Source organism: Dama dama, chromosome 5, assembly GCF_033118175.1.
Source record: "Dama dama isolate Ldn47 chromosome 5, ASM3311817v1, whole genome shotgun sequence".
Taxonomy (NCBI): domain Eukaryota; kingdom Metazoa; phylum Chordata; class Mammalia; order Artiodactyla; family Cervidae; genus Dama; species Dama dama.
Window position 1 is genome coordinate 130,589,130 of NC_083685.1, and position 23,754 is coordinate 130,612,883.

Here is a 23,754-nt window from a genome sequence, read left to right on the forward strand (position 1 = left end):
TTTTGAGACTTTAAAATTTTTACTTCTTTGTTGTTTGAGGAAGCAGGAAGCATTCCTAAAATCTACAAAGCACAGACATTTGCCTGTCGAAGGGGATGGAGGGAGGTGGGGAAGCTTCTGTGGCTCTTCCGCTCGGAGACAAGCGACCTACGTCAGGTCTGCGTCCACACTGCCCCAGCGCCCCTGGGGGAGCTTCCCGGCCCCGGAGCATCTCCGGTCCGCACCCCGCCCTGGTCGGAATCAGCACGGTCATAAGCTCCCAGGTGGTCTGCAGGCGCAGGAAAGGAGGGGCGGGGCTGCTCCAGACGCCGGAGGGCACGGGCCTCCGCTCAGAGGACCAGCAAAACGGGGTCCATTTCCGCGCTGCTCGGGGTCACGTCCGGTGCCAGGCAGGCATCTTCACGCCTCGCCTGGTCCTCCCTCAGCGTCAGCCTGCGAGTCCGGTTACATAATCGCCGAAGTTCAGAGGCTGGTCTCACTCCTGACTCCAAAGCGCCGGCGTCTTTGCTCACAGCGCGGGCGCGGCGCGCTCAAACTGGGACGCAGAGCGCTGGCCGCAGAACAGCTCTGAGCCTGGTCTTCAGAGCTCACGGGCCCGCGGGCGGCACGACCGCGGCGTCCTGGTGCAGGGCGCCCTCACGCGGCCGGGCAGCGGCAGGCGGGGCGGCGGGGGTCGCAGCAGGGACGCACGGAAGGATCCTGGCTGTAATCCGCCCGGGAGACGCGGTCCCGGGCGATGTCGTCCAGCGCGCCCGCCAGAGCCGCCGCGACCCTGGGCAGCACCGCCCGGTACTCCGCGCTGCCGCCGGCCAGGGGCGCGGCCTCCGCGAGGTCGGCTTCCAGGTCGAAGATGAGGGGGCGCTCGTGGCGCCGCTCGGGGCCGACGCTCCCGTCGCAGGCTCGGGCTCCGCCTGGGGAGGGGACGGCAGAGACCCCGTCAACCCATCGTCGGCCCGAGGTGTGCAGAGCACCGCGGTGAATTCTGAGTGGTAACCGGAGTGAGCCCTGAACCGGCGTGCAGCGGAGAGACCGGTTCACCCACACTGCAAGTCTGAAGGGCTCAGCCGGGAACACACGTGGAGCTCACGGTGTGAATGCTACTAAGCTAGACAGGCCTGATAAACACTTCGTTTTCCACTAAAGTCCTTAAATGTTCGTGCTAGGAGCGAAGACTATGGCCCAGGATAAAGGCATTTACCTAGGATTAAAGACAAACTTCAACAGAGCCCAGTCCTAACAAAGTATAAAAGCTAGCCTCCTCCGGTTTAAGGAGATTAGGTGAGGGGGCTTCCCTGCTGGCTCAGGGTATAGAATCCCCTTTTCAATGCAGACGACTTGGGTTTGATCCCTGGGTGGGGAAGATTCTCTGGAGACGGTAATGACAACCCAGGCCAGTATTCTTGCTTGGAGAACCCCATGGACAGGGAATCCTGGTGGGCTGCAGTCCACGGGGTCGCAAAAGAGAGTCACGCATGACAACGACAAAACCACCACCTAGTTCACCTAAAACTCTAAAATCCCGTCCTCATCACAGGACACGTAGGTCTTTCTCTGGTCTAATGTAGCCGGTGTCAGTTCACCTCACTCATCGCAAAGCAGGTTTAAGTCGTTCGGATGCAGAGTTTCAAGGATGGGGTGAGAGAAGGAATCAGAGCTCCCTCAGGCTGTGTCCTCTTTTATCCTGTTCACAACTTTCACCCCATCTGTTGACATCTCCCTGCTCCCTCTGCTAACTCTCTTGGGAGCTGGGTGACTGCAGAGAAGAACAGACCTCCCCTGGGTGTCATCATTCCTTTCTGGTTGTGATCATTTCCAACAGTCTTATTACGTCGTATGATCCCAGCGTTGTGGTGCCAAGGCCTTTCTGGCTGGGTCCCGACTTCTGAAATTAACTCAGCCTGGAGAAATCATACCTCTTCGATAGAGTAATGTAAGGGCTGTAATCTAGACGCTTCCCATCTGAAAGCATAACAAATATCTGACTGGTTTGCATTTTAGGTCTCGGAGAGTCACACATTCTTGTGGCAGTTTTAATATTCCTCAAGTGATGAACTCAAAGAACTGGTTTTGCTTTTATGACACATTTTCTTTGGGGTCACTTATTCATGCTCAAGGCAAATAATGTTTGTTCTTTATTATATAATTCTTTGGAAAGCTCTGACCTCAAATAACTGAATCAAACTGGAATCCATATCATATCCCATATTTGGAATGATTTTTTTTTTTTTTTGCATGGGGTGGGGAGAGGTCTTGTTTTTCATTCATTACAAAAAAGTATTAGAGTTCCTACCAGATCCAAGGTTCTGTGTGAAGCGCATCAAGAGGACAGAGATTAAAGAGCTTACGACCCCATGGACTGTAACCCGCAAGGCTCCCAGCAAGACTACTGGAGTGGATCGCCATTTCCTCCTCCAGGGATCTTCCTCACCCAGGGATCAAACCCGTGATTCTTCTGTCTCCTGCATTGGCAGGTGGATTCTTTACCACTAGCACCACTGGGGGTTGAGTTTAGAGGGCTTAAAACTACTAGGAGAAATAAAAGATGTACTTAAACAACTGGCATATTTGGTAAAGTGTGGTAAATATCAGAGTTCTCCATATCCTACCAGCTGGGAAGATGAAAAGGCATTCTGCCATCCAGGTGGCCTTAAAAGCTAAGAGGGATTTTAATCTGGAGGCCAAGGAGAGTCATTGCTCTTGGAGAACTAAGGACAGGCTTCCCTGGTGGTCCGCTGGATAAGAATCCGCCTGCCAATGCAGGGGATGCAGGTCTGGTCCCTGGTCCCAGAGGACCCCACATGCGGCAAGGCAAACAAGCCTGTGTCCACAGTTACTGAAGCCCGTGTGCCCTAGAGCCCGCGCTCCGGAACAAGAGAAGCCATCACGGTGAGAAGCCTGGCACCGCAACGAACAGCAGCCCCCGCTCGCCGCCGCTGTGAACGACCACGCACGCAGTGAAGACCCAGCACAGCCACAGATAAATAACACTTTTTTAAAAAGAAAAGAAAATACAGAACTTCCCTGGTGGCCCAGTGGTTAGGACTCTGCTTCCACTAAAAGAGACGTGGGTTTGATCCCCCCTCGGGGAACTTACGATCCCACACACCCTGCAGTCAGAAAAGCAAACAAACAAACAAACAAATGTGCAGGGACCCAGGATGGAGGGAGTTTGAATTCAGTTGGAAGCGAGAAGCCACGGGAAGGTTTTAAGAACCATCCTGATCTGGTACTAGGTTTCTAAAATACGTTAACATTGAAGACGCCCACAGGGTGAGCCAAGAAGTAGGAAACCTCAGTTTGCTAAACAGACCTTCTGTAACTATTTTCTGAAACAGTCTCTCGTCAGGTAAATTACACTTTAAAGTCTCTCCAAGCCTCCACTGAACATTCAGTCACCCTGGTCCTGCAAGTAGAACTATGGGGTGAAGTGTTTCTTCGAGGGAGAAAGTACAGTGTAGACACACTGGGCCAGCTCCGAGCTGGCTGGGGAGCTCCGGAAGAGTGGAAAGGCCTTGTTTGTGTATTTGTGGGTGTGGCCGGGCTCCTGGGACCGGATTTGGGGAAGACGCCGCCAGAGGTGCCGACTGCCGACCCCGAAGGAGGTCAGTCGCCCTCGCTGTTAGGCCTTAGCGGGGGTCCGCGGGGCACCCCCCCCCCCCGCCCCGACTCACCAGTGACGTAGAAGGCCTTGTACCGCTCCAGGCGGACGGTCTGAAGCGCTCCATCCTCTCCGGCAGCCCCGCTGTTGGGGTGGAACAGCGCCTGGGGAGGGGGGACAGGGCCTCCTGGTGAAGCGCACGACCCCCTCCCTGGACAGCAGGAGCGTCCTTGGCATGGTGCCTGCTCCCCTCACCGCTGAGCCACCCCATCCCCGCCCCCCACCCCACACTCGGCAGCCCCTGGTCCACAGGGCCTACTCCCCGGAGCCTAAGCGGGTGGCGCTCCTCCGGATCAGTTCATCTGAGTGGGTTACAGGTCTGGCTGGATAACAAGCCCAGAACTAGCTAGGTCATCTGCGGGGTCTGGTGCAAAATGAGGATGAAAGAAATCTTGTCCCCAAATCAAGAATTTCAACTGTCAGCACAAGGAATTATGTTCATTATCCTCTGATAAACCATAATACAAAAGAATATGAAAAATAATCGATACATACGTATAACTGGGTCACTTTGCTATGCAGTAGAAATTAACAGTGTTGTAACCAACTCTACTTAAGTATTTTTTTGTGATTTCATTTTTATTTTATATCTCTATTTGGTTGCCCCAGGTCTCAGTTGGGGCATGTGGGATCTAGTTTCCCGACCAGGGATGGAACCCGGGCCCCCTGCACTGGGAGCAGAGTCTAAGCCACTGTTCCACCAGGGGAGTCCCCTAAAATAAAATTTTAAAAATAGCTATTTTATTTTACTTACTACCCTTGGCCCCCAAATTACAGTTTTCAAGATGGCCAGGGCATGCCGGGGACATGGGTTCGCTACCTGGGGCGGGGTTGTGGGGTGGGGGGCTAAATCCTACAGACCACAGGGTATGGTCCCCCCTACCCTGCAAAAAAGAAAAAAGAATCGCCCTTCAGAATGGAGTTCAGGGTTCCCAAGGGCAAACTCTGGTAGGAAATAAATGACCAGCATCATTGGAAAGCTGGGGGCTTTGGGCTGGAAGCGTGAGACCGCCCTGCTATGAATCATGACCGATATATATCGCTGGAAAGGCGCTTACGTGATTCAAAGTTTCCATGGAGCTAAAAAAAAATGAGAAACATCTGTTGGAGCAGTAAACAGCTGTCCCCCCCGAGTTTCCCGGCCCTGAGCGGGTGCCAGCGAGGGTGGGCCCCCCCCAACACCTGCCACTTCCGAGCTCTCGTGACAGCGCCCTCGATCCCGGCGGCGTGATGACAGCAGGCCCCGTCCAAACAGGAAGAGGATCATAACTCAGAACCCTCACCCCTTCCAACCCAAGGAAGCCAAGCCTCTCACCGCAGGAGGCTGTGCTGTTTCCTTCTGGAGAAGACAGGAAGTTGGGGGGGGGGGGGGCGGCGCTTGGAAAACCTATTGTCAGCGGAGCTGCAACCTTACTCAGACACCCAGGAGATGGGAGCCCTGGTCTGTGGGTCAGAATCCTTGACACCGTGTGACTTTCAGTAACAGAAACTCTGCAAGGGCAGACAGTCGAGGGCAGGATGTTTACTCATGTTGCCAGGCACCGCTTCCGAAATCCAAGAGGAAGCAGAGTGGCTCACCCTCAGTCCCGTGGATGGGTTTGGAGGACTCTGTACGCGCACTTCTCTCCCCTCTGAGCCTACCCACGGCGGCGTTCTTGTTTACATCAACAGAGGAAGGAGGCTGGCGAATTTACACACGAATCACAGCTGGAGGCATTTCCTCCCCAGGGGACACGCAGTCCGAATTTCAAAGATAACTTTATCTTCTGCAAACATGTGCATCTCCTTGGTGGTTTTTCTTACCTGTTCGCTTTATTCGATCCTATCGCTGTTTTTCAAGCAGGAGGCATCTCCTTACTTTAAGCCCTGGAGGCCGATGCCTAGGTGACATCCCCAGAAAGCCAGGAGGGGTCCCAGCCCTTCGGGTGGAGGCGCACAGACCCGCGTCTCCAAAAGTGGCCAGCCTTGTGCCAGCTGCTCTGGACAGCGTCTCTGACCACTAGGGGCCTCTCTTCTCCCTAAGAGAGGTGATCAGTGGTCCAGAGACGAAGACTCAACTGCTTCGCCGACGCATGGTCTCCAGGGATGGACTGGGCGTTGCGTGACCACAGGGCCCCAGGTTGGTCAGGGCAGAGCAGGTGCAGACCTGCTACGGAAGCCTTCCACTGGCTGACTATTCTGGGCCTTGGACGTGTCAGCCTGGGGTCGGGATAAGACGTGACCAGCCGTGACGCTGCCACCTCCGGCTTCCAGCGGGAACCAGGCGAGCCCCGAGTGGGACCTGCGTGCGCCCCTGCGCGCCCCCTCTCCCCGCGCCTCCCCTGCCCGCCTCCCGCTCCCCGCTGCGGCTACCCTTGGTGCCTGGACACAGACCCCCCCCGGACTGCAGGGTGCGGAGGAACGCACAGCATGGTCAGCAGCCATGGTTTTGAACATCACAGACAAGACGGCCCTGGCTGTCCACGAGGTGAGCGGTGAGAAGACCGCTCCGCAGGAAAACCGACAGCCCAGCACCTGCTCTCAGCGCGGGGCCCAAGGGGCGGGGCCAGGATGGGCGGGGCCAGGGTGCACGCGGCCAACTTGCCGCCACCTGTTTGCAAAACGGAAGCACCCAACGGCTGAGGCGTTTTGCATAGTTTTGATATGACAATCTACGGGTTCCTTCGAGCTTCTTGAAACTGGAATGGTTTTCTAAACCAACCCACAACCCATACCAGAACCTCATAAGCCCAGAATATAGCTGAGGGTGAACACTAAGTTGTGTTTATTAAAACATACATGTGTATGCTGTGGGAGCGAATGAATATATTCTGAGTATTGAGGAATGTTCCAAACAGGTGGAAACGTTTAAATCTAACTTTTAAGGCTGTCATGTGCCACTGGGTGTCCCAGAATGTCTGATGCAGTGTCTTGCACGTGATACTCAGTAAGTGGTTACTGAATACAGAAATATACACGTGTGTGTGTGTGTATACACACATGTATGTGTATGCACATCTCTATAGTCACTCCTATGTTTCCCTCCTGGTCTTCCATCAGCAACTTCAAGAGGATTTACAATTGTTTCTTTCGGGGCCGACTAGGAGAGACCAAGGTGGGCCTCGGGGTGAGAACCCTCCTGCCACCTCAGGAAATGAAAGAGACTCAGGTTTGATCCCTGGGTTGGGAAGATCCCCTGGAGGAGGGCATGGCAGCCCACTCTAGCATTCTTGTCTGGAGAATTCCATGGACAGAGGCTATACTCCACGGGGTAGCAAAGAGTCAGACATGACTGAACCGACTTAGCACACACTCGGAAAAGACCAAGGCCAAACTCAGGACCAGCAGCAAGCGACGCTGACCTCTCAGGTGCCTTTACGAACACTGCAGGAGCCTAGTCCTTGGGGGGACCGGGCCGGGCCCACAGGAGACGCACCCTGAAAGTCCCTGCAGAGCTCCTGGTGAGTGGTAAGGTGTGGTGGTTCCCCTTGGGTCACGGGGTGCTGTCAGCCCCACTCCAGCTGTGTCCCCACCCATCACACATCCCCACAAAACCCCAAACGGCGCTGTGGCTTTTATCAGGCCGTCCTGCCCTGTCCCTGGGGCCCAGGTTAGTCACCACACAGCCCTGAAGAGGGGCCCCGTGAGTTTGCGGAAGGAGGCAGCCTGAGAAAGCAGGAGGTCTCCGCCGGCTGTAGACAGAAGTTCCACGCCCAGGAGCTGGCTCCCACGGGCGCTGGGACCGCGTTGAGGAGCCAACGTCCAAGCTTCCTGGTGACCTCAGTCGTCCTCCTGGACACTCGGGAGCATCTCTCTGCTGACGCAGTCAGCAACCCCCCAGGGCCACGTACCGCTAGCTCCCAGCCCAGGGGCAGGGAACCTTCAGGAACTGCCCCAGGACATTCGACTCACTTCCCTGTGACCCTCGGGAGGCCAGAAATAGACGCTTTGATGTGCGGGTCCCTAACTGGGAGGCCAGGCCCGGATCCCACCCGCCCCCTTCCCTCCTCCCACTTCCTCTTCCTTTTGGCAAAAGTAAAACAGAGAGAGACAGCCACCGAATGCTTCCGGAACGCCCAAGAGGGGCCTGGGGGCTGGAGCACTGTGTGCGCTGAGTACTCCAGGAGCCAGAAGAGGTCAGGGCCCCCAGGACATCATCCATCCATCCACTCACTCATTCATCCATCCCGTTCAGTCATCCAGTCATTCACTCAGTTCTCATTTATTGCATGCTGGCCGGGTGCCAGACCCCGCATTAAGCGTACTGAGAATTCCACGATGAGATTCCTGCCATTGGGGAGCTTTCGTAGTGGAGGGGGGAGGCAGGGAGCCCCATGATACACAACGCAGACACTGCTCACACATCCCATCCAGCTAAAAACTGTGCCTTCTGCCTATGTCATGTCAGAAAATTAAATGATGTTGAAAAAAAAAGAAAAAACCATTTGTTACAGGGAACAAGTACCCATGGACGCCCGCCCTAGGCCAAACTGCTACAGAGAAATCTGGGTGATGAACCGGACTGACTCAGGCAGCAGAGCAGGGAGTGGAAAGAGGCTGCTCTCAAAGGAGGCCCCCTCTCCAGGGTCTGACGCACTGGACCTCCAGCGGCCACTGACGGGCACCTTCTGAGGATGGGCCTACCTGCACAGAAGCAGGCAGACCCCGATGGGGGCAGCAGGCCAGCCTCCGGACGAGCCTGGGAGGACACGCGCCTCCTCCACTTACCCTGTGTCCCGTCTGCGCCCGGCCGAACAGCTCCTGCGAGACGTCCAGACCGTCAAAGCGTCGGCCTCCGGGCAGGGGGGCCCCAGCCAGGGCCAGCACAGTGGGGAAGATGTCCAGCACGCTGTGGGAAGACCAGGCAGAGTCGGCCCCAGTGTCCCCAGACTCTCTCCTGGTCATCCTAGGGCACGACCCACCCGGACAGCCCCCAGCATGGGCCGTCTCTCTGTCCGGGTTCAGTCCCTGGGTCAGGAAGATCCCCTGGAGGAGGAAATGGCAACCCACTGCAGTGTTCTTGCGTGGAGAATCCCGTGGACAGAGGAGCCTGGCTGCTGCAGCCCACAGGGTCAGAAAGAGTCAGACAGGACTGAGACAGCGACAGCAAGTGTAGCGTGCCGGGAGCTCTAGTCCATGCTCTGCGACGGCCGAGACGGGAAAGGCTCTAAAGAGGGGCTCTGTGACAGAGGCGGGTCAATGGGCACGAGTCTGAGTACACTCCAGGAGTTGGTGATGGACAGGGAGGCCTGGCGTGCTGCAGTCCGTGGGGTCGCAGAGTCGTACACGAGTGAGAGGCTCAACGGAACTGAACTGATGTGTGTGTATAACTTTTACTTTGCCCTACAGCAGAAACGAACACATTCGACTCCAATAAAAATTAATTTTTAAAAATAAATGAAAAGAGAACTAAGGGGCTCTACCTGTCACCGCCTGGGCCGCCACCACCCGCCGAGCGGGAGCAGCGTGTGACCAGCATCTGCAGGGGAATACTCACTTCATTTCCCTCCCTGGGTCTCGCTTGTGTTTAGAATGCGGTCATGGGTGACACGTCCCTTTCATTCAGCCCGTTTATTCTTTTTACAAACTAGTCCATGTTTGGGGGCAGGAGGGGAGGTGCTCAGTCGTGTTGGACTCTTTCCGACCCCGTGGACTGTAGCCCACCAGGCTCCTCTGTCCATGGGATTTCCCAGGCAAGAGTACTGGAGCGGGTCGCCATTTCCTCCTCCAGAAGATCTTCCTGACTCAGGAATGGAACCCACGTCTCTTGCGTCTCCTGCACTGGCAGGCGGGTGCTTCACGGCGTGAGCCACCTGGGAAGCCCCGGTCCGCGCTGAGGGCAGGAGAAAAGGTAGCGCCCTGCGCCGTGGAGGAGCGCCACGCCCACAGTCCCGCCGCCCGAAGGCGGCCACAACGGCGGTGTTCCCACTCTGGTGTTCTCTGAAGTCACGTGCTACCACTTGCCTCTGCCCCAGGGCACTTCTCTCTCCTGCATTCTGGTCAGAAAAAAAGCTCCAGCAGGAACAGAGCTGCGAATCTGAAGGCCAGGCCCACCAAGAGTTGGTGGGACTCAGTGGAGACCCAAGGTCCGGCCCCGTGAGGCTGGACGTCCCCGGGAGGGGGTGCCCACCCGAGGCTGGGCTCTGGCTTCCCCAGCCTCGGGTCTGGAGGGGAGCCTCACTCCCCAGGAAGGGGTCTCAGAAGGGACCCAGCAGGCCATCCACTCCCCTCCTCAGGCCCAGGGCCCCGCCCACAGCAGAGCCTCCCCCTTGACTCAGAACAGGGGTCTCTGCTCTCCCTTTGGCCTCCACAGTCCACGGGGCCAGGAGCTTATCTCCTGCGATGCTCCTTCCAGGAGCTGGCACCCCACACACATGCAGAGGCAGGAAGGGCAGCAAGCCCTCGTGGAGCACGGAGCAGTCCAGAAACAGGTCCAGAGTCGGGGGTGGGGGGGGGGGAGAGGGAGGGGTTGGGGGAGGGGTGGGGAGAGGAGGCAGAGGGCACCCCAAACACGCATGCAGAGACAGGAAGGGCAGCAAGCCCTTGTGGAGTACGGAGCAGTCCAGAAGCCGGTCCAGAGTTGGGGATGCAGGGGGAGGCTGCTTCCTAGAAGTGAGGACATGACCTCGGGGCAGGTGTGATCTGCAGGCAGGAAGTGAGAAGTAGGGGGCTCTGGTGGGTCAGTTTGGGTGCAAAGGCCTGAACTCTGGGTCTGGAGTGAGGCAGGGGCTGGCAGAACCCCCTCTGAACTGTGAAGAAGCGGGAACCAGCCCAGGGCGTGGGGAGCACGCTCTTCAGCCTCTCTCAGTTGCCATCCTTCCCGCATGGGATTCGCTCGAGTTACCCCTGGGGGTAACTAAGTGCCCCTCTTCTTGGCCCGGGTCCCGTGGGGGAGGCTGGAGGGCTGCAGCTCCCCCAGCACCCCCAGGTACCCCCGGGAGAACAGCAGTTCCGTCAGCACCTTCCAGGGAGCAGAGTGCGCCCAGAGCATCAGGAAAACCCGACACCAAAGCCCGCACGTCCGGGACGGAAGAGTGCAGCCCGGAGCGGGGTCGTCAGGACCACCCGTACCCCCAGAGCCTGCTGCCAGACACAGCAATAGGGACGCGGTCTTGAAAGGGGAGGCGTGGCTGGGCCTTGCCGGGAAGGGTGGCGCCTAGCCCACGGGACCCCCTCAAGGGCACTGCCTGCTTGTAGCTCCTTCCGGACCCTCTGCCTCAAGACAGCCGCACCCCCTGCACGCAGCGGCCTGACTTTCTGATCTGGGAGAGAGCCGTGCACCCCTCTCCGGGGGGACTATCCACTTTCCTGGCAAAACAGACCCTTAGCTGTTTTTCACATGAGGTTATTTCACGTCCTTCCTGCCCTGATCGTCACTGTGGACTTGGCCCAGGAGCCCCCACGAGAGTGGTCCTCGGTTCTAGACAGAGACGGGGCTCCCAGCTCAGGTGCGAGCAGACCCACCCCTTTCTGCACATAACCCAGGGCATCGCACGACAGTGCTGACTCAACCAGCACGAGTCTCCTCCCAGGGGGCTCATGGCGCTGCCAGGGGACGTTCCGGTCATCACAGCTGGGGCTGGGGGAGCCGTTGGCATCTAGAGACCAGGGATTCTAGCAAACATCCTCAAATGCCTGGGACACCCTCCACCATAGAGAATGGTCCGGCCCAAAACGTCAGCAGCGCCAAGGTCGAGAAATCCCACTTCAGGGCTTTAGGGTCAGACCACAGGGCCCTTCCGGCGTGAGCTGCTAAGCTCTGCCCTCCCGAAGGGACATTGGCTCCAAAACAGCAGGAGCTCTCGGCCTGATGCTGCCGCTGCTGCTGCTAAGTCACGTCAGCCGTGTCCGACTCTGTGCGACCCCACAGATGGCAGCCCACCAGGCTCCTCTGTCCCAGGGGTTCTCCAGGCAAGAACACTGGAGTGGGCTGCCATTTCCTTCTCCATCGGTCCTATGAGCCTGTTTCAACATCCGGTCCCTGGAGCCATGCCTGATCCATACTGGACACAACGATCCATCCTCATTGAAGAATTTTATGATTTGGTTTTGGGCGTGGGGGATCCTAGCTCCCCGACCAGGGATCGAACCTGCACCGCCTGCATTGGAAGGCGAAGGCTTAGCCACTGGACTGCCAGGGAGGTCCCCAAGATGGGCTTCCTTGGGACACTCACCAGCGAGCCCCTCAGTCAGCTCTCACCTCTGAAGCCTGAAATAATCCGCTCATGGATGCCGCTGCATCATGGCGCCGTGACCGACGGAAGGCGCAGACGCCGTTCTCAACTGACAACAGCGTGCTTGGCTCCTGGTGACGTCACCCGCAAGGTGGCCGAGTTCCTTGCACACGTGAACCCCTGGCCTGACTGCAGCGAGTCAAGCCCAGAAAAAGCAGCCCGCCTGGCCCACTTCCCGGCCAGCCTGACGTCACAAACTCCAGCCTGAGTTGTTGTTCACACCTGCTGGTCATCCCCCTCCCCAACGGTACTGGGCTGACCGGGGGCTCCTGGGGGCCCAGAGGCTTCGAGGGACAGTGCCTGGCCACCCACTGCTCCGGCATCACAGCTGGTTACCCATCTGTCCCCCCAGCTTCAGTCCCCTCACCCCATCCCTCCCCTCAGGACGCTGGAGGACTCCAGTGAGACGTGCCCTCCTCCTCTGGGCTGTGTTCTCTAGCCCAGGACCCAACTGGTTGACGGCGAAGGACCTTTGGAACTAGAAAATTAGTCTTTAACCAGAACGAAGCCTCTGAGCGTGTGAGCAAGCACCTGGGCGCCCCTGCCCATGGGTATGGGGCAGACCACGAGGAGGATGCCCCCCCAGTTAGGAGTCAGGGCCGCGTGGTGTTGCTTTCAGGACGCTCACCATGGCCGAGCCCTGTGCCCAGGACGTGGCCTCAGGGTCAGCCTCGATAAGGAGATCAACGTGATCTGAGATGTGATCACGTTGACAGTTGTCCTGTGAAGAAAACAGGTGCTTCTTTGTAGAAGCTTCTTAGGCAGAGGCAGGAAGAAGGTCCTCAACCAAGGATTCAGCCTTTCCTCCCCAGCCAGAGGGACCCTCCTTCCCTCTCTCCTCTCCAGGGCACGTGAACGCCTAGACCCCTCTCTCAGGGCCATCTGTTCTGAGTGACCCCACCTCGGACACCTGCCCTACCCCCGAGGGGGGAATCACTCGTGTTCGGCGATCTGTTCTCCCCTGCTCCCCGCTGCCAGCTGGCGTGCGTGCATGCTCAGTCACTTCACTTCAGTCGTGTCGACCCTTCGCCTGCCAGTCTCCTCTGTCCATGGGATTCTCCAGGCAAGAATGCTGGATTGGGTTGCCATGCCCTTCTCCTGACCCAGGGTTGGAACCCAGGCCTCCTGCATTGCAGGCAGATTCCTTCTCATCTGAGCCACCGGGGAAGCTTGGCCCAAGCTGAAAGTGGTGATGACGCTCCTGCAGATACCATTGCGACCAGTGTTGACGGCCCTGCAGCCCACCCGGCGCCCTCTTCCCAGAGACGGGCTCCCCAGAGGAGGGCTTGCAGAGCCCCCCGTGCTCCTGCCTTAAGGAGCTCACAGGCTGGCCTGCAGGCAGCTCCGCACGGCTGCAGTCTGAGGCTGGGAAGGCCCTGTGGACGCCTGCCCAGAGTCGGCGAGGGGGAGGTCTCCAGTCACCCGAGCACACGCCTTCTCCTTGCATCTCAAGGAGACTGCGGGGGGGTCGTACCTCAGCAGAGCTGCGCTGGTGACGTTGACGGGGACCCTGCCGGGCCAGTAAGCCAGGGCCGGGACGCGGTGCCCTCCTTCCCAAGTGGTCTGCTTGGAGGGACTTCCTCCTGCAAGACAAGAAGGCAGTCGGTTCTCTGGGAGGAGCAGTCCTTCCTGTCAGGGATGCTCTGAGAGCTCCCAGTAATTCCAGCAAAACCCCAACTTCCCTTGGAAATCAGCCATTTTTATTCACCTAGTTAATCCCTTTCAATGTGTGTGTGTATGTTCAGTCGCTTAGTCGCGTCCGACTCTTGCAACCCCATGGACGGTAGCCTGCCAAGCTACTCGGTCCACGGGATTCTCCAGGCAAGAACACTGGAGTGGGTTGCCATTTCCTTCTCCAAGGGGGACCTTCCTGACCCAAGGATCAAACTCACTGTCTCCTGCATTGGCAGGCAGATCCTTTACTCACTGAGCTACCTGGAAAGTCCAATCTCCTTCAATACGTGCTTTTATTTTACTGGATAAAGGTGTAAATTGCTGCCTCTGTCCCTCATTATGGAATCACGTCCCCTAATTCCCTCACTCCACTGATGACCGTCAGCTTGTCTGGCTTCTTCACTGACTGGCTTCCTGAGGACCTGCACACCATGACCCGGCAAACAGCCTGCGCACTCAGCATAGTAGGCCTTCAACAAACACCTGTCAAATAAACGGATGAATGAACGTGTCTTCCTACAGGTCATGTTGAGAATGGGAAATAAAATCATTTGACTAAAGGCAGAAATTCCCCCAAGCTATTTGATCTGGCATAGATTCTGTTGTATTTTCCCTTTGCCTCACTTCCCCCGCCTCCCCGCCGCTTTTGTCTGCCTTTATTTTTGAATGAATGAGTTGTTCCGATGTTGTGGAGACAGCATTCATAATAGCTCCGACCTCTTACCTCTCTTGGGGAGGTAAGAACAATCTATGTGCAATCTACGAATTTCCACTGGGTAATTAAGGGAATTCTTTATGTAACTACCAAGTCAAAAGTAACCAACAGTGTAACGGTGACCAGCGGGCTGGAAGGGATGAGGTCATGCCTTATGGAAACATCCTGAATACACGTCGCGTTGAATTAACCATGACCATCCCCACCACTCCCACACACGCCCCAACTTCAGCCCAGCTGAGCCAGGAATTCCACACAGTTAGCGTGTCAGAGGCCTTCCAAGGCGAGGCTGTGTGTGCCTCACACAGGCCGCGGTCATGCAACGGCCTTATGTTTGGCTGGCGTGAACAGGGATGGGGGGAGAGGACCAGGCTGCCGGCATTCTGCAGCGCCCACCCCGCAGCGAAGGCAACCTTTGAAGTCCCTGGCCCAGCTCACAACACCGGAAATGCCCAGCATTCTTGGAATTTTCTCATAACCAGTTCTGGAGTCCCCCCAAGTATTGAAGTAAGAAATAAAACACCCACCAACTCGCGTCCGTGTGGACGGTTCCTGTGTAGGGGTGTGGGGCTCTCGGAACCAAGTGGGCCTGGTGGGAAACTCTGTGGTCTGGCCCGGGATGTCTCGAGCACCTGGTCGCCATCCAGAGTCCTGCTGCCCAGAAGGACCCAGAGCCCCCTCCCGTTATTCATGCACATGGAGCAGAGAATCCGGCGCTGCTGGGGCATAAATCACACTCCCACGTAGCTGCAGAATGCATGACTTATGCCTCTGCTCCGGGCCAAGAGCAGGGTGGGAGCATCGCACGTGCAGGAGCCCTGCACATATTCACCCCCCACCCACAAGGGGCGTTTCCAGGGACGCTTGGGGAATAGGTGGGTGAGAACATGGAGTCCATTTATCTGCAAGTCCATGGAACACAGTATCCCGATGAACTTGCTTAGCCCCAGATGCTAAGGAAAAGCGAAGGCTTCGAGTCCAAGAAACCAGTCAGTGATTCTGCGGGTCAACCAGAAGGCCCAAGCTGGGGGTATGTACGGTGATGGGACTGTGGGCACCAGAGTTAGCACTAGAGTTGCATCTCTGCCTCCAAGATGTTTCCAGAGGGTACACTGGCCCCTGGGCTTCCCAGGAAGCACTAGTGGTAAAGAACCCTCCTGCCAATGCAAGAGATGCAAGAGACATGGTTTCGGTTCCTGGGTCAGGAAGATCCCTGGGAGGAGGGCATGGCGACCCTCTCCAGTATTCTTGCCTGGAGAATCCCATGGACTGAGGAGCCTGGCTACCGTGCATGGGGCAGCAAAGAGTCAGACTTGACAGCACACACACACAGGCCTGTAATCAGTAAATCTGCTAACTGGTCCTCGCCACTAGGGGTTCTGCTCATTTGCCATAATCTTCTGTATTGTTCTTTTTCAGATGATTAACTTCCCTTATTCTTTTTCAGAGAAAAATATGTCGATGTGTTTGCCTTATTTCAGCAAAGAGTTGAAAGTTGGAGAGGTGAGGAGGGATTTGGCCAGTTATGAAACATGTACAGGTCAACAGAGCGGACAGCCACCTGCAAGGATTAGGGATCGGTACAAAGAGAGGAGAAGGCTGGCTGAGAGAAGCCTTTTGGTGTGGACACTTGCAGGGGCGTGGGGGCAACGCCCCATGTATGTTTCGAAGACTGACCAGCTGACTCCTGTCTGTGCCCTGGCTTCTGGCTTTACCAGAAAGACACATTGATATATTCCAGCCATGCCCACAAGCCTTGTACTTGAAAGGAATTTATCTCAAGAGCCCAGAGTGCAGGTAAGCAATTATAAATATATATATGTATTTATATACATACACACACCCCACATCTTCTCGTTCCAAATTCCAGTATCCAGTATCTCGTCAGCGTTGCTAGGGTGGACCGACTTTGAAAGGTCCGGCTGGCACTGCCGGTGGCCCCCGGGGCTGACGCCTGATAGCCAAGCATCTGATGATCAGAAACACCTGCCGCTGTGTGCTGGGCTTTATCCGCACCAGCAAGTACGGAAACCCACGGTAGCCGGCCCCGGCCCCCTGACACCCCTCAGCGACACCTGCTCCCGCCAACGGGCCCTCAGCTTGCGTTTAACACGGGAGTAGTGGCACCAGTGATAAAGGGGTCGCCTGCCGATGCAGGAGACATAAGAGATGTGGGTTCGGTCCCCGGGTCGGGAAGATCCCCTGGAGGCGGGCCTGGCAACCCACTCCAGTGTCCTCGCCTGGAGAATCCCACGGACAGAGGAGCCTGGAGGGCCATAGTCCATGGGGTTGCACAGAGCTGGAGATGACTGAAGTGACTTAGCAGACACACACTAGTGACAATAATTTCTCCAGTTAACTGAGCCTCTCCCAAGCACCGAGTTAAGTGCACCCCTGAACTCTCCCGTAATCCTTAGGGCAGCTTTGTGAGCTGAGAGCACTGCTAGTCTTCATTTTTCAGGTGCAGAAGTTGAAGCTCAGAGAGGTTAAGTCATTTGCCCAAAGTCACACAGCGAGGAGACAGTCAAGTCAGGATTTGAGTCCAAGGCTGACTACATGGCTGGCACCCTCAGTCATTAAGAACTTCTAGGACCTTCCAGGACTGTGATTCCCATCCCCGTATGCAGACTCGAGTCACTAGGGGAGCTTTGAAGAAATACTCATGTAAAGGTCCATTTCCCAAAAATTGTGAGTTAATTGACCTGAGCTGGGGTCCAGACACCAGGAAAGGTCTGTAAAGCTCTCCTGGTGAGTTCACGTAGAGCGCGCCAGTTCCCGGGCAGTAAGAGAGGGGACATGATACATCTCGAAGCTAAACATAGCGTGTCTCTAATGACAGGTTTTATGCCGCCTGCGCCTTTACGCCCCGGAGAACAAAGGTGACCTACGTTACAGTGAGTAAGAACAACAGTTGAGTCCAGCCCGTAAAGTAACATGTGCAGTTTTTAATTTCAAAAGCTCTTTGTTCGCGGACGGCAACCTCCATCCTTGGACCAGTCGCAGTGGCATATCCAAAGCCGTCGAATTTGGCTTTCTGCTGAGAGACCACGTTCGACGGCCAGGAGAATGCATTTCGATGCACTTGTGGTTAGTTATGACTCTAATTAAGGCCGAACCTCTTAGTTAAAGCAATAAATATTTAGCCTCAGCAACCAAAACATAAACAGAAGCATGATTCATGAGTGGCTTACTTCCTCCTCCCTAGCTGTGCAAGCAGAGACCGTTCCGTGATGCGTGGAGGAAGCACCACCTCGGTCCGCGTTCAGACACTCGGGCACGTCCCAGCAAGGGGCCCTCCCAGCGCCACGGCCCCCTGAGTCAGAAGGGCAGGGCTGCTCACACAGAGGCTGGCAAGCCTCTCAGCACACCGAGCCACGAAGGACCCCTGGAGATGCTGGTTTTGTAAGTCTCGGGCGGGGCTGTCATTCCAGGCCTCTCTGACAGCAGTCTCTGGGGACCAGAGGCTGAGAAAAAGCAGTAAGGTTAACGGGAGAAGGCCTTCTCGTTGTGAGACCTCAGGCGGTATGTGGGATCTGAGGTCCCCCACCAGGGATCTCCCACGGCCCCTGCATCAGAAGTGCAGAGTCTTAACCACTGGCCCACCAGGGATGTCCAGGCAGAAATCTTAACGTCCCTCTGTCCCCTCCTCCTCAGTCATGAAGGGGAAAGTGGCTGTACTGGTCTCATGGGACGCTGGAAAGCTGACGTCAGACAATGTATATAAAGTTCTGAGCAAGGCCCTCGGGCACCGTGCCTGCCACGGGAGTGCCCAACAAACGCGAGCCAGAAAAAAGCCAAAAAAAAAAGGCACGACAAAATCCCCTACAGACAGAAACCGGCAGAAGCTGCGTCCTGGCAGCCCGGGCACTGAGTTCAGGCCTCTGACAACGTGCTTTGGTGCGAAGCGGACTTTGCTTTTAAACTGAATCTGAATGTCGTTAGACAGGAGCCCTCTGTCCCACTGACCGAATCCCTAGTCCTGTCCACAACGGGCGAAAACAAGCATGTGTTCATTTAAACCACCTGCGTGGCCCCTCAAGCCATTCATATGAGTGTCTCAGGGCAGAAGAACACGCCTGTTCTGAGGAGCCCACATTCTATAAACTTCTAAAGAAGCAGGCTTCGTTTCTAAATATAAATACGTGCCTTTGCCAAGGATGCCCGGAGCTCACACACTAGTTTTCTAGAAACACACGGCAGCCAGGCCTCTGGTGGGGCCAAGGACTCCAGCTGGCCCGGGGTGGCCGTGAGCAGGCTGGGGGCATTCTGAGCCTGGTGGCCACTGGCCCCATCAGCAGACCCTGCTCCCAGCAGGGCCGGCTGCCAGCATCCTCCCCACCCCGCACCCCCTCTCCACACCCCCGTACTCCCTCGGACCCTTGTCCACCCCCCGCACCCCCTCTGACCCCTGTCCGCCCCCCTCTGACCCCTGTCCAGCCCTTGCACCCCTTCTGACCCCTGTCCACCCCCATATCCCCTCTGACCCCTGTCCGCCCCCCTCTGACCCCTGTCCACCCCCCTCTGACCCCTGTCCACCCCCCACATCCCCTCTGACCCCTGTCCGCCCCCCTCTGACCCCTGTCCGCCCCCCGCTCCCCCACGGGACAGACAGCCCTGGCGGCAGAGCCGGCTTCCCAGTGGGAAAGGTTATGTAAGCACCTGATAGCATCGTGTTACAACCAAGGTCTCCCAGAAGGCGAGGATGCCAAATTCAACAGCATGTTTCCTCATCACCAGGGGGAGGAAGGAACAGCTCTGCTCTTCAAATAAAACAAGGAAAGATTTTCCAGACAGAGAAGCCGTCCGTTAGGGGACAAACAAGGTGCTAGTTCTGTCCCGAAGAGGAAGTAGGTCTGGAGCGGGGAGGGAGGGCCGCTGCTGCGACGCAGGGTGGGGGGGTTCGGGCTCAGCAGCGGCCCGGGCCCCGGGCCCCTCCGCTTGGGGGAGGCCAGGGCACTCTGAGGCGCCCCCTGCCCCCGGCTCAGCCTCTCACCCCCGCAGGCAGCCGGCCAAGCCCCGCGCGGCATCCTCGCCCAGCACGGGACGAAACACCGCTCCAGGAGACGCTGCCTCATCCCATCAGCTGAGCACCGCCCGGGCCAGGAGAGGAAGGGAGGAAGGGGAGGGGGCACCAGCGCGTGGCCTGCCGTCCTGGGCTGGCGGCGGGGGAGCGGGCAGCGCTCCGGGTACTGTTTGTCCCGCTCCGTTGTGAAAACATGGACCGTCTTCTCAGTTTCATCGACCCTCGGGACTGGCCCGCTCCCAGCAGGACACACAGGCCCCCACTGACCAGGCACCTGCCTGAAGACGGGCCAGTGGCCCAGCAGGACCCCGGCCACACCCCCTCCACCTGGGCCCTGCCTGGCCCCCCGGAACCCCCCGTAGCGTCCCGGGCAGAGGGGAGGGAGACAGCTGCGGCCAGGGTGGCGGGGAGCCGATGCGGAGGTCGAGGTCGGGGCAGAGCTCAGCCCGCGGCCAGGGGCACCTGTGTGGCCCCCCGAGAAAAGCAGAGGTGCCCGGCCCCACCGCATGCCCAAGCGCTGCGGCCCACGGAGACGCAGCCAGGCCGGGCAAGGCCGTGCCGCCCCAGGCTGTCATCTCGCCGCGAAGGCGTGTGACCCCCCGAGAAAAGCAGAGGTGCCCGGCCCCACCGCACGCCCAAGCGCTGCGGCCCACGGAGACGCAGCCAGGCCGGGCAAGGCCGTGCCCCCAAGGCTGTCATCTCGCCGCGAAGGCGCCCAGCCTCGGGCGGGGTTTCCTGCCACCCCGTGAGGTGGGTCTCCGCCGCTTGCAGAGGGGACCCTGGGCTGGAAGGGGCCAGGCCTTTGGGCACCAGATGCTCAGCTGAGTCGGACCCCGGCTCCCGGAGGCCCCTCTCCACCTTCCCACTCTGCCGCCCACAGATTCAGAAACACTCAGACAGTCACAAGGCCAACCGGAGTCTCCTGGACGACTGCGGTGGGCAAAGAAGACAGACAGGGTGTTCCAGGCATTGGGGCAGTCGGTCGGGGATGACGAGCACGTGGGTGGGGTGAGCCGGGTGCTGGGCAGACCCTGCAGTCCCCTCGATCGGCGGCCCCGGGGAAGCCCCCGCCCTGCTCAGCCTGCGGGCCCCTCACTGGGCCACCAAGGTGGCAGGGGGGCGGGGAAACGGCTGAGCCTCCGAGCCGGCACTGTTTGAACACAACCCCTATTCATCAGCTGACTCGGTAGAAATGAGGTTCGTGCTGGCCCCAGCCCTGGCTGCACCCCCTATCTCAGCCTTCACAGCTCAACCCCGTGCCTGGGGAAGCGGGCGAGAGGCGGTGAGTGCTCGCAGTGTGTGTGTGTGGGGGGTTTCTTTGGGGTGATGAAACTTTGGGGGACTCAGCAGAGGTGAGAGAACACATTTAAGGCAAACACACAAAGCTCTGACTTCCACACCAGGAGATGATGACCACAGTAAGTTCAGTGACCGCTTGCCATCTCATATAGATACGAGATCATAGAAAAAGCCTTCTTCTCCCTTGTGAAGAATTTGATATACATAGCACGTGGCCTCATGTATATACCCACAGACACCACATCTTCCCCATCCATTCATGGACGGACGGACACTCCCTGGGGCTCAGTGGTCAAGAACGCGCCAGCAAATGCAGGAGACGCGGGTTTGATTCCTGGGTGGGGAGGATCCCCTGGAGGAGGGCATGGCAGCCCACTCCAGTGTTCTGGCCTGGAGACTCCCATGGACAGAGGGGCCTGGCGGGCTGTAGCCCAGGGGGTCACAGAGAGTCCACACGACTGAAGGGGCTTAGCGCTCACAGTTCGTTCTAATGATGATTCAGAGTCCCTTCTGCACTGCGCCGGACTCACGTGTCTCTTCTCTTTCCACTTATAAGTTCCTCCTCTCTCTTCTCTACAACATATTTGCAAGTCCGGTTCACTAGTTTAAAACTGCCTCCTAAGAGACAAGATGAGACAGGTCCTCAGATAGGAGGTCAGAGGTCACCTTCTTAGGGAACAGAAAGATCCCCAGAGAGGGACCGCTTCCTGACAGTCGTGTCGCCTCAACCTCGGCCTCCACGCCGTCAGGATTTTCACCCTGGAGAGTGAAGTGATCGCAGGCCCCTCTGGCGGAGGACGGCACCTGGCCCAAGGGCACATCAGTACAGAGAAGAGGGGCTGCCCCCAGCGAGCGCAGAAACCACGCCCGGCCGGCGCTGGATTTCTCTGGGTGAAGGCTGCAGATTAGAGAATCTGCCTGCCAGTGCAGGAGACGCGGGTTCGATCCTGGTCTGGGAAGACCCCACAGGCCTTGGCGCAGCTCAGCCCATGCGCCCCAACCCCTCAGCCCAGGTGGATCCCCGCTTGGAGCCCACGCTCTGCAACGACAGAAGCCACTCGTGGAAGGTCCCACGCTGCAGCGAGAGAAAAGCCTGCTCAGCAACGGAGACCCATCCCAGACAAAAATAAATACACACATAAAATTACTTTGTAAAAAACCTTCCTCCTCCACCCAGAGGTAACCACTGCCTCGCGCTTTGTTGCCTCTGTCAAGACTTTTCTGAGACTACATGTACTTAGTATTAGACAGTAAGATCATACTTTACTTATGGTTTTGTGACCTGCATTATTCACTGGAAAGTATTTAATGTCACTGTTTCCAGGTGAGTCATAGGCACCGTTTTCGGTGGTTCCCTCGTGTTTCTTTTAGACGCATGTGCCATGACTTCCTGGAGCACTTCTGTCTCGCTGGACACTTGGGTTATGTGTGTGTGTGTGTGTTTAAATCTGCAGCAATGAGCATTCTCTTACATACACCGTTGAGCACTTGGCTAACTATCTCTTGAAAACAACCTCTTAAAGGAGGAATCAAAGCACCATCCGTCATGCATATTGTTTAAGACTTTCATCCGTACTGTCGAACTGTCCCCCGCAGGACTGCCTTTCAGAGGGTGAGGTCCCTGTGGGGAGACCATCCCAGAGCAGATAGGCACTGAGCTGAGGGTGAAGGATGTTTCAATAAAGGGAGGCAGTGCGGATCAGCAACCTCGACGTGGTAGCAGGCCTGGCTCCGTCCTCCCCAGTGTGTGACTCCAGGCGAGTTTCTTAGCCTCTCTGAGCCTCTTTCTTCAGCTGTAAATGGAGTTATTACTACCTGCCTCTCATGAAGGTTTAGAGACGACACATACGGAAGCCTGGCATAATTGTGCCTAACCATTTCTTAGTGAAGTAATGGTTGGGTGGATGAAGGGATGACTGTAAAAAAGGAAAGAAAAGAAAGGAAGGGGGAAGAGCACGGACGTCAGGACGAACGCAAAGGCAAGTGTGTTTGCTGGACAGCCCTCAGCCTGGCCTCTGGGGGCAGGGCTGACGCCCTGGAGGAAAGGAAGGGATGCCCGAAAGCACACCAAGTTTCTCCGTCCCAAACTGTTTCTTTTCTGGGAGCTGGTGCCTGTGAGTAATCTGTTCCTGTGTCACAAAGATGCCCCAAGGCCGGGAGACAAACCGGTCCTCCCAGAGGTCATGTCTCCTGTCCCCACCCCCAGCGGAGACCTTACCTCGACGAGCCTGCCACAATCCGGTGAAGGGCCCCACACTCCCGGCCAGCTCACACTTCTGAGCCCACGGGCCATTGTCCCCTAGAAACCAGGAAAGGCAGCACAGAGTCAGCGGGCTGCGGGACACCGCCAGCCGTGGCCCCACACCCCCGTCCTCGCCGCGAGTGGAGACAAGGACTTGTGAAAACAAGTGTGACCGCGACCCTTGGAGGGCCACCTTTCGGGGCGAGGGCGTCTGCATCCCACGGGCCCGCAGAGACGTGGGTTGTCCCCGCCCCGAGCTCACTCCACGCGGGAGCTCTGGCCTCTGGTTGTGGACTCGGCAGTCCCGTTACCAGTGCCTTCAGCTCAGCAACTGTTCGCTTTTTCTTTTGTGGCCACACAGCCTGTGGGGCCTTAGTTCCCTGACCAGGGATCGAACCTGCGCCCCCACATTGGGAGCGTGGAGTCCTAACCACTGGGCCACCAGGGAAGTCCCCAGAAACTCCTTCCTGAGCAGCTGTGACGAGCCAGTGCCTCCCACACATCACTTCCTGACCCTCCAGCCTGCTGTGGAAGAGGCTCCACTCTGCCAAGGAGGATAGAGGGGCTCAGAGGGGCTAAAGGAGCTTTCCCAACGCAGAGGTTCAAACACCAGTGTCCACAGCCCTCGCTCCAGACAGCGACCCCCGACCCACGGTTCCTGGGTGGGGTGGGGGCGGTGGAGCGGGGTTCCAAGGACTGCCCGGGGCGACACAGGCTCACGGCGTCAGTCACGCGTTGACAATTAGGAGCAGTACCCGGGTGACCCTGGCCAGCACCCGAGGGGCCGCAGGGGAACCGAGCTCTCCGTGCAAGCCTGTCCGGGGGTGCGGCCTCGGGGACCCCCCAGACAGGTGCTCAGCACGCAGGCCCCTGAGCACCAGCGGGGCCCCAAGTTCAGGGCAAGCCCCCTGCCGCAGTGCAGAGGCTCAC

The 23,754-nt window shown here is 57.5% G+C and overlaps 1 protein-coding gene and 1 non-coding gene across 14 annotated transcripts in view; both read right to left on the minus strand.

Annotated features, from left to right (window-relative positions):
• The window catches only part of ARSG (arylsulfatase G), a 100,865-nt gene continuing 77,111 nt past the window's right edge, over positions 1 to 23,754 (minus strand). For 8 of the 13 annotated variants that reach the window (XM_061145011.1, XM_061145006.1, XM_061145009.1 and 5 more), the window contains 6 exons: positions 22,801 to 22,881; positions 13,346 to 13,454; positions 8,366 to 8,486; positions 4,717 to 4,738; positions 3,672 to 3,762; positions 1 to 911 (listed from right to left, as the gene is read on the minus strand). In XM_061145011.1, the coding sequence (XP_061000994.1) occupies positions 581 to 911; positions 3,672 to 3,762; positions 4,717 to 4,738; positions 8,366 to 8,486; positions 13,346 to 13,454; positions 22,801 to 22,881 (755 nt within the window). In that variant the 3' untranslated portion in view covers positions 1 to 580. The other 5 variants (XM_061145014.1, XM_061145013.1, XM_061145017.1 and 2 more) reach the window with 4 other exon arrangements.
• Positions 23,201 to 23,272, minus strand: TRNAG-CCC (transfer RNA glycine (anticodon CCC)). The gene has a single exon. It is a non-coding gene; the product is annotated as a tRNA-Gly (tRNA).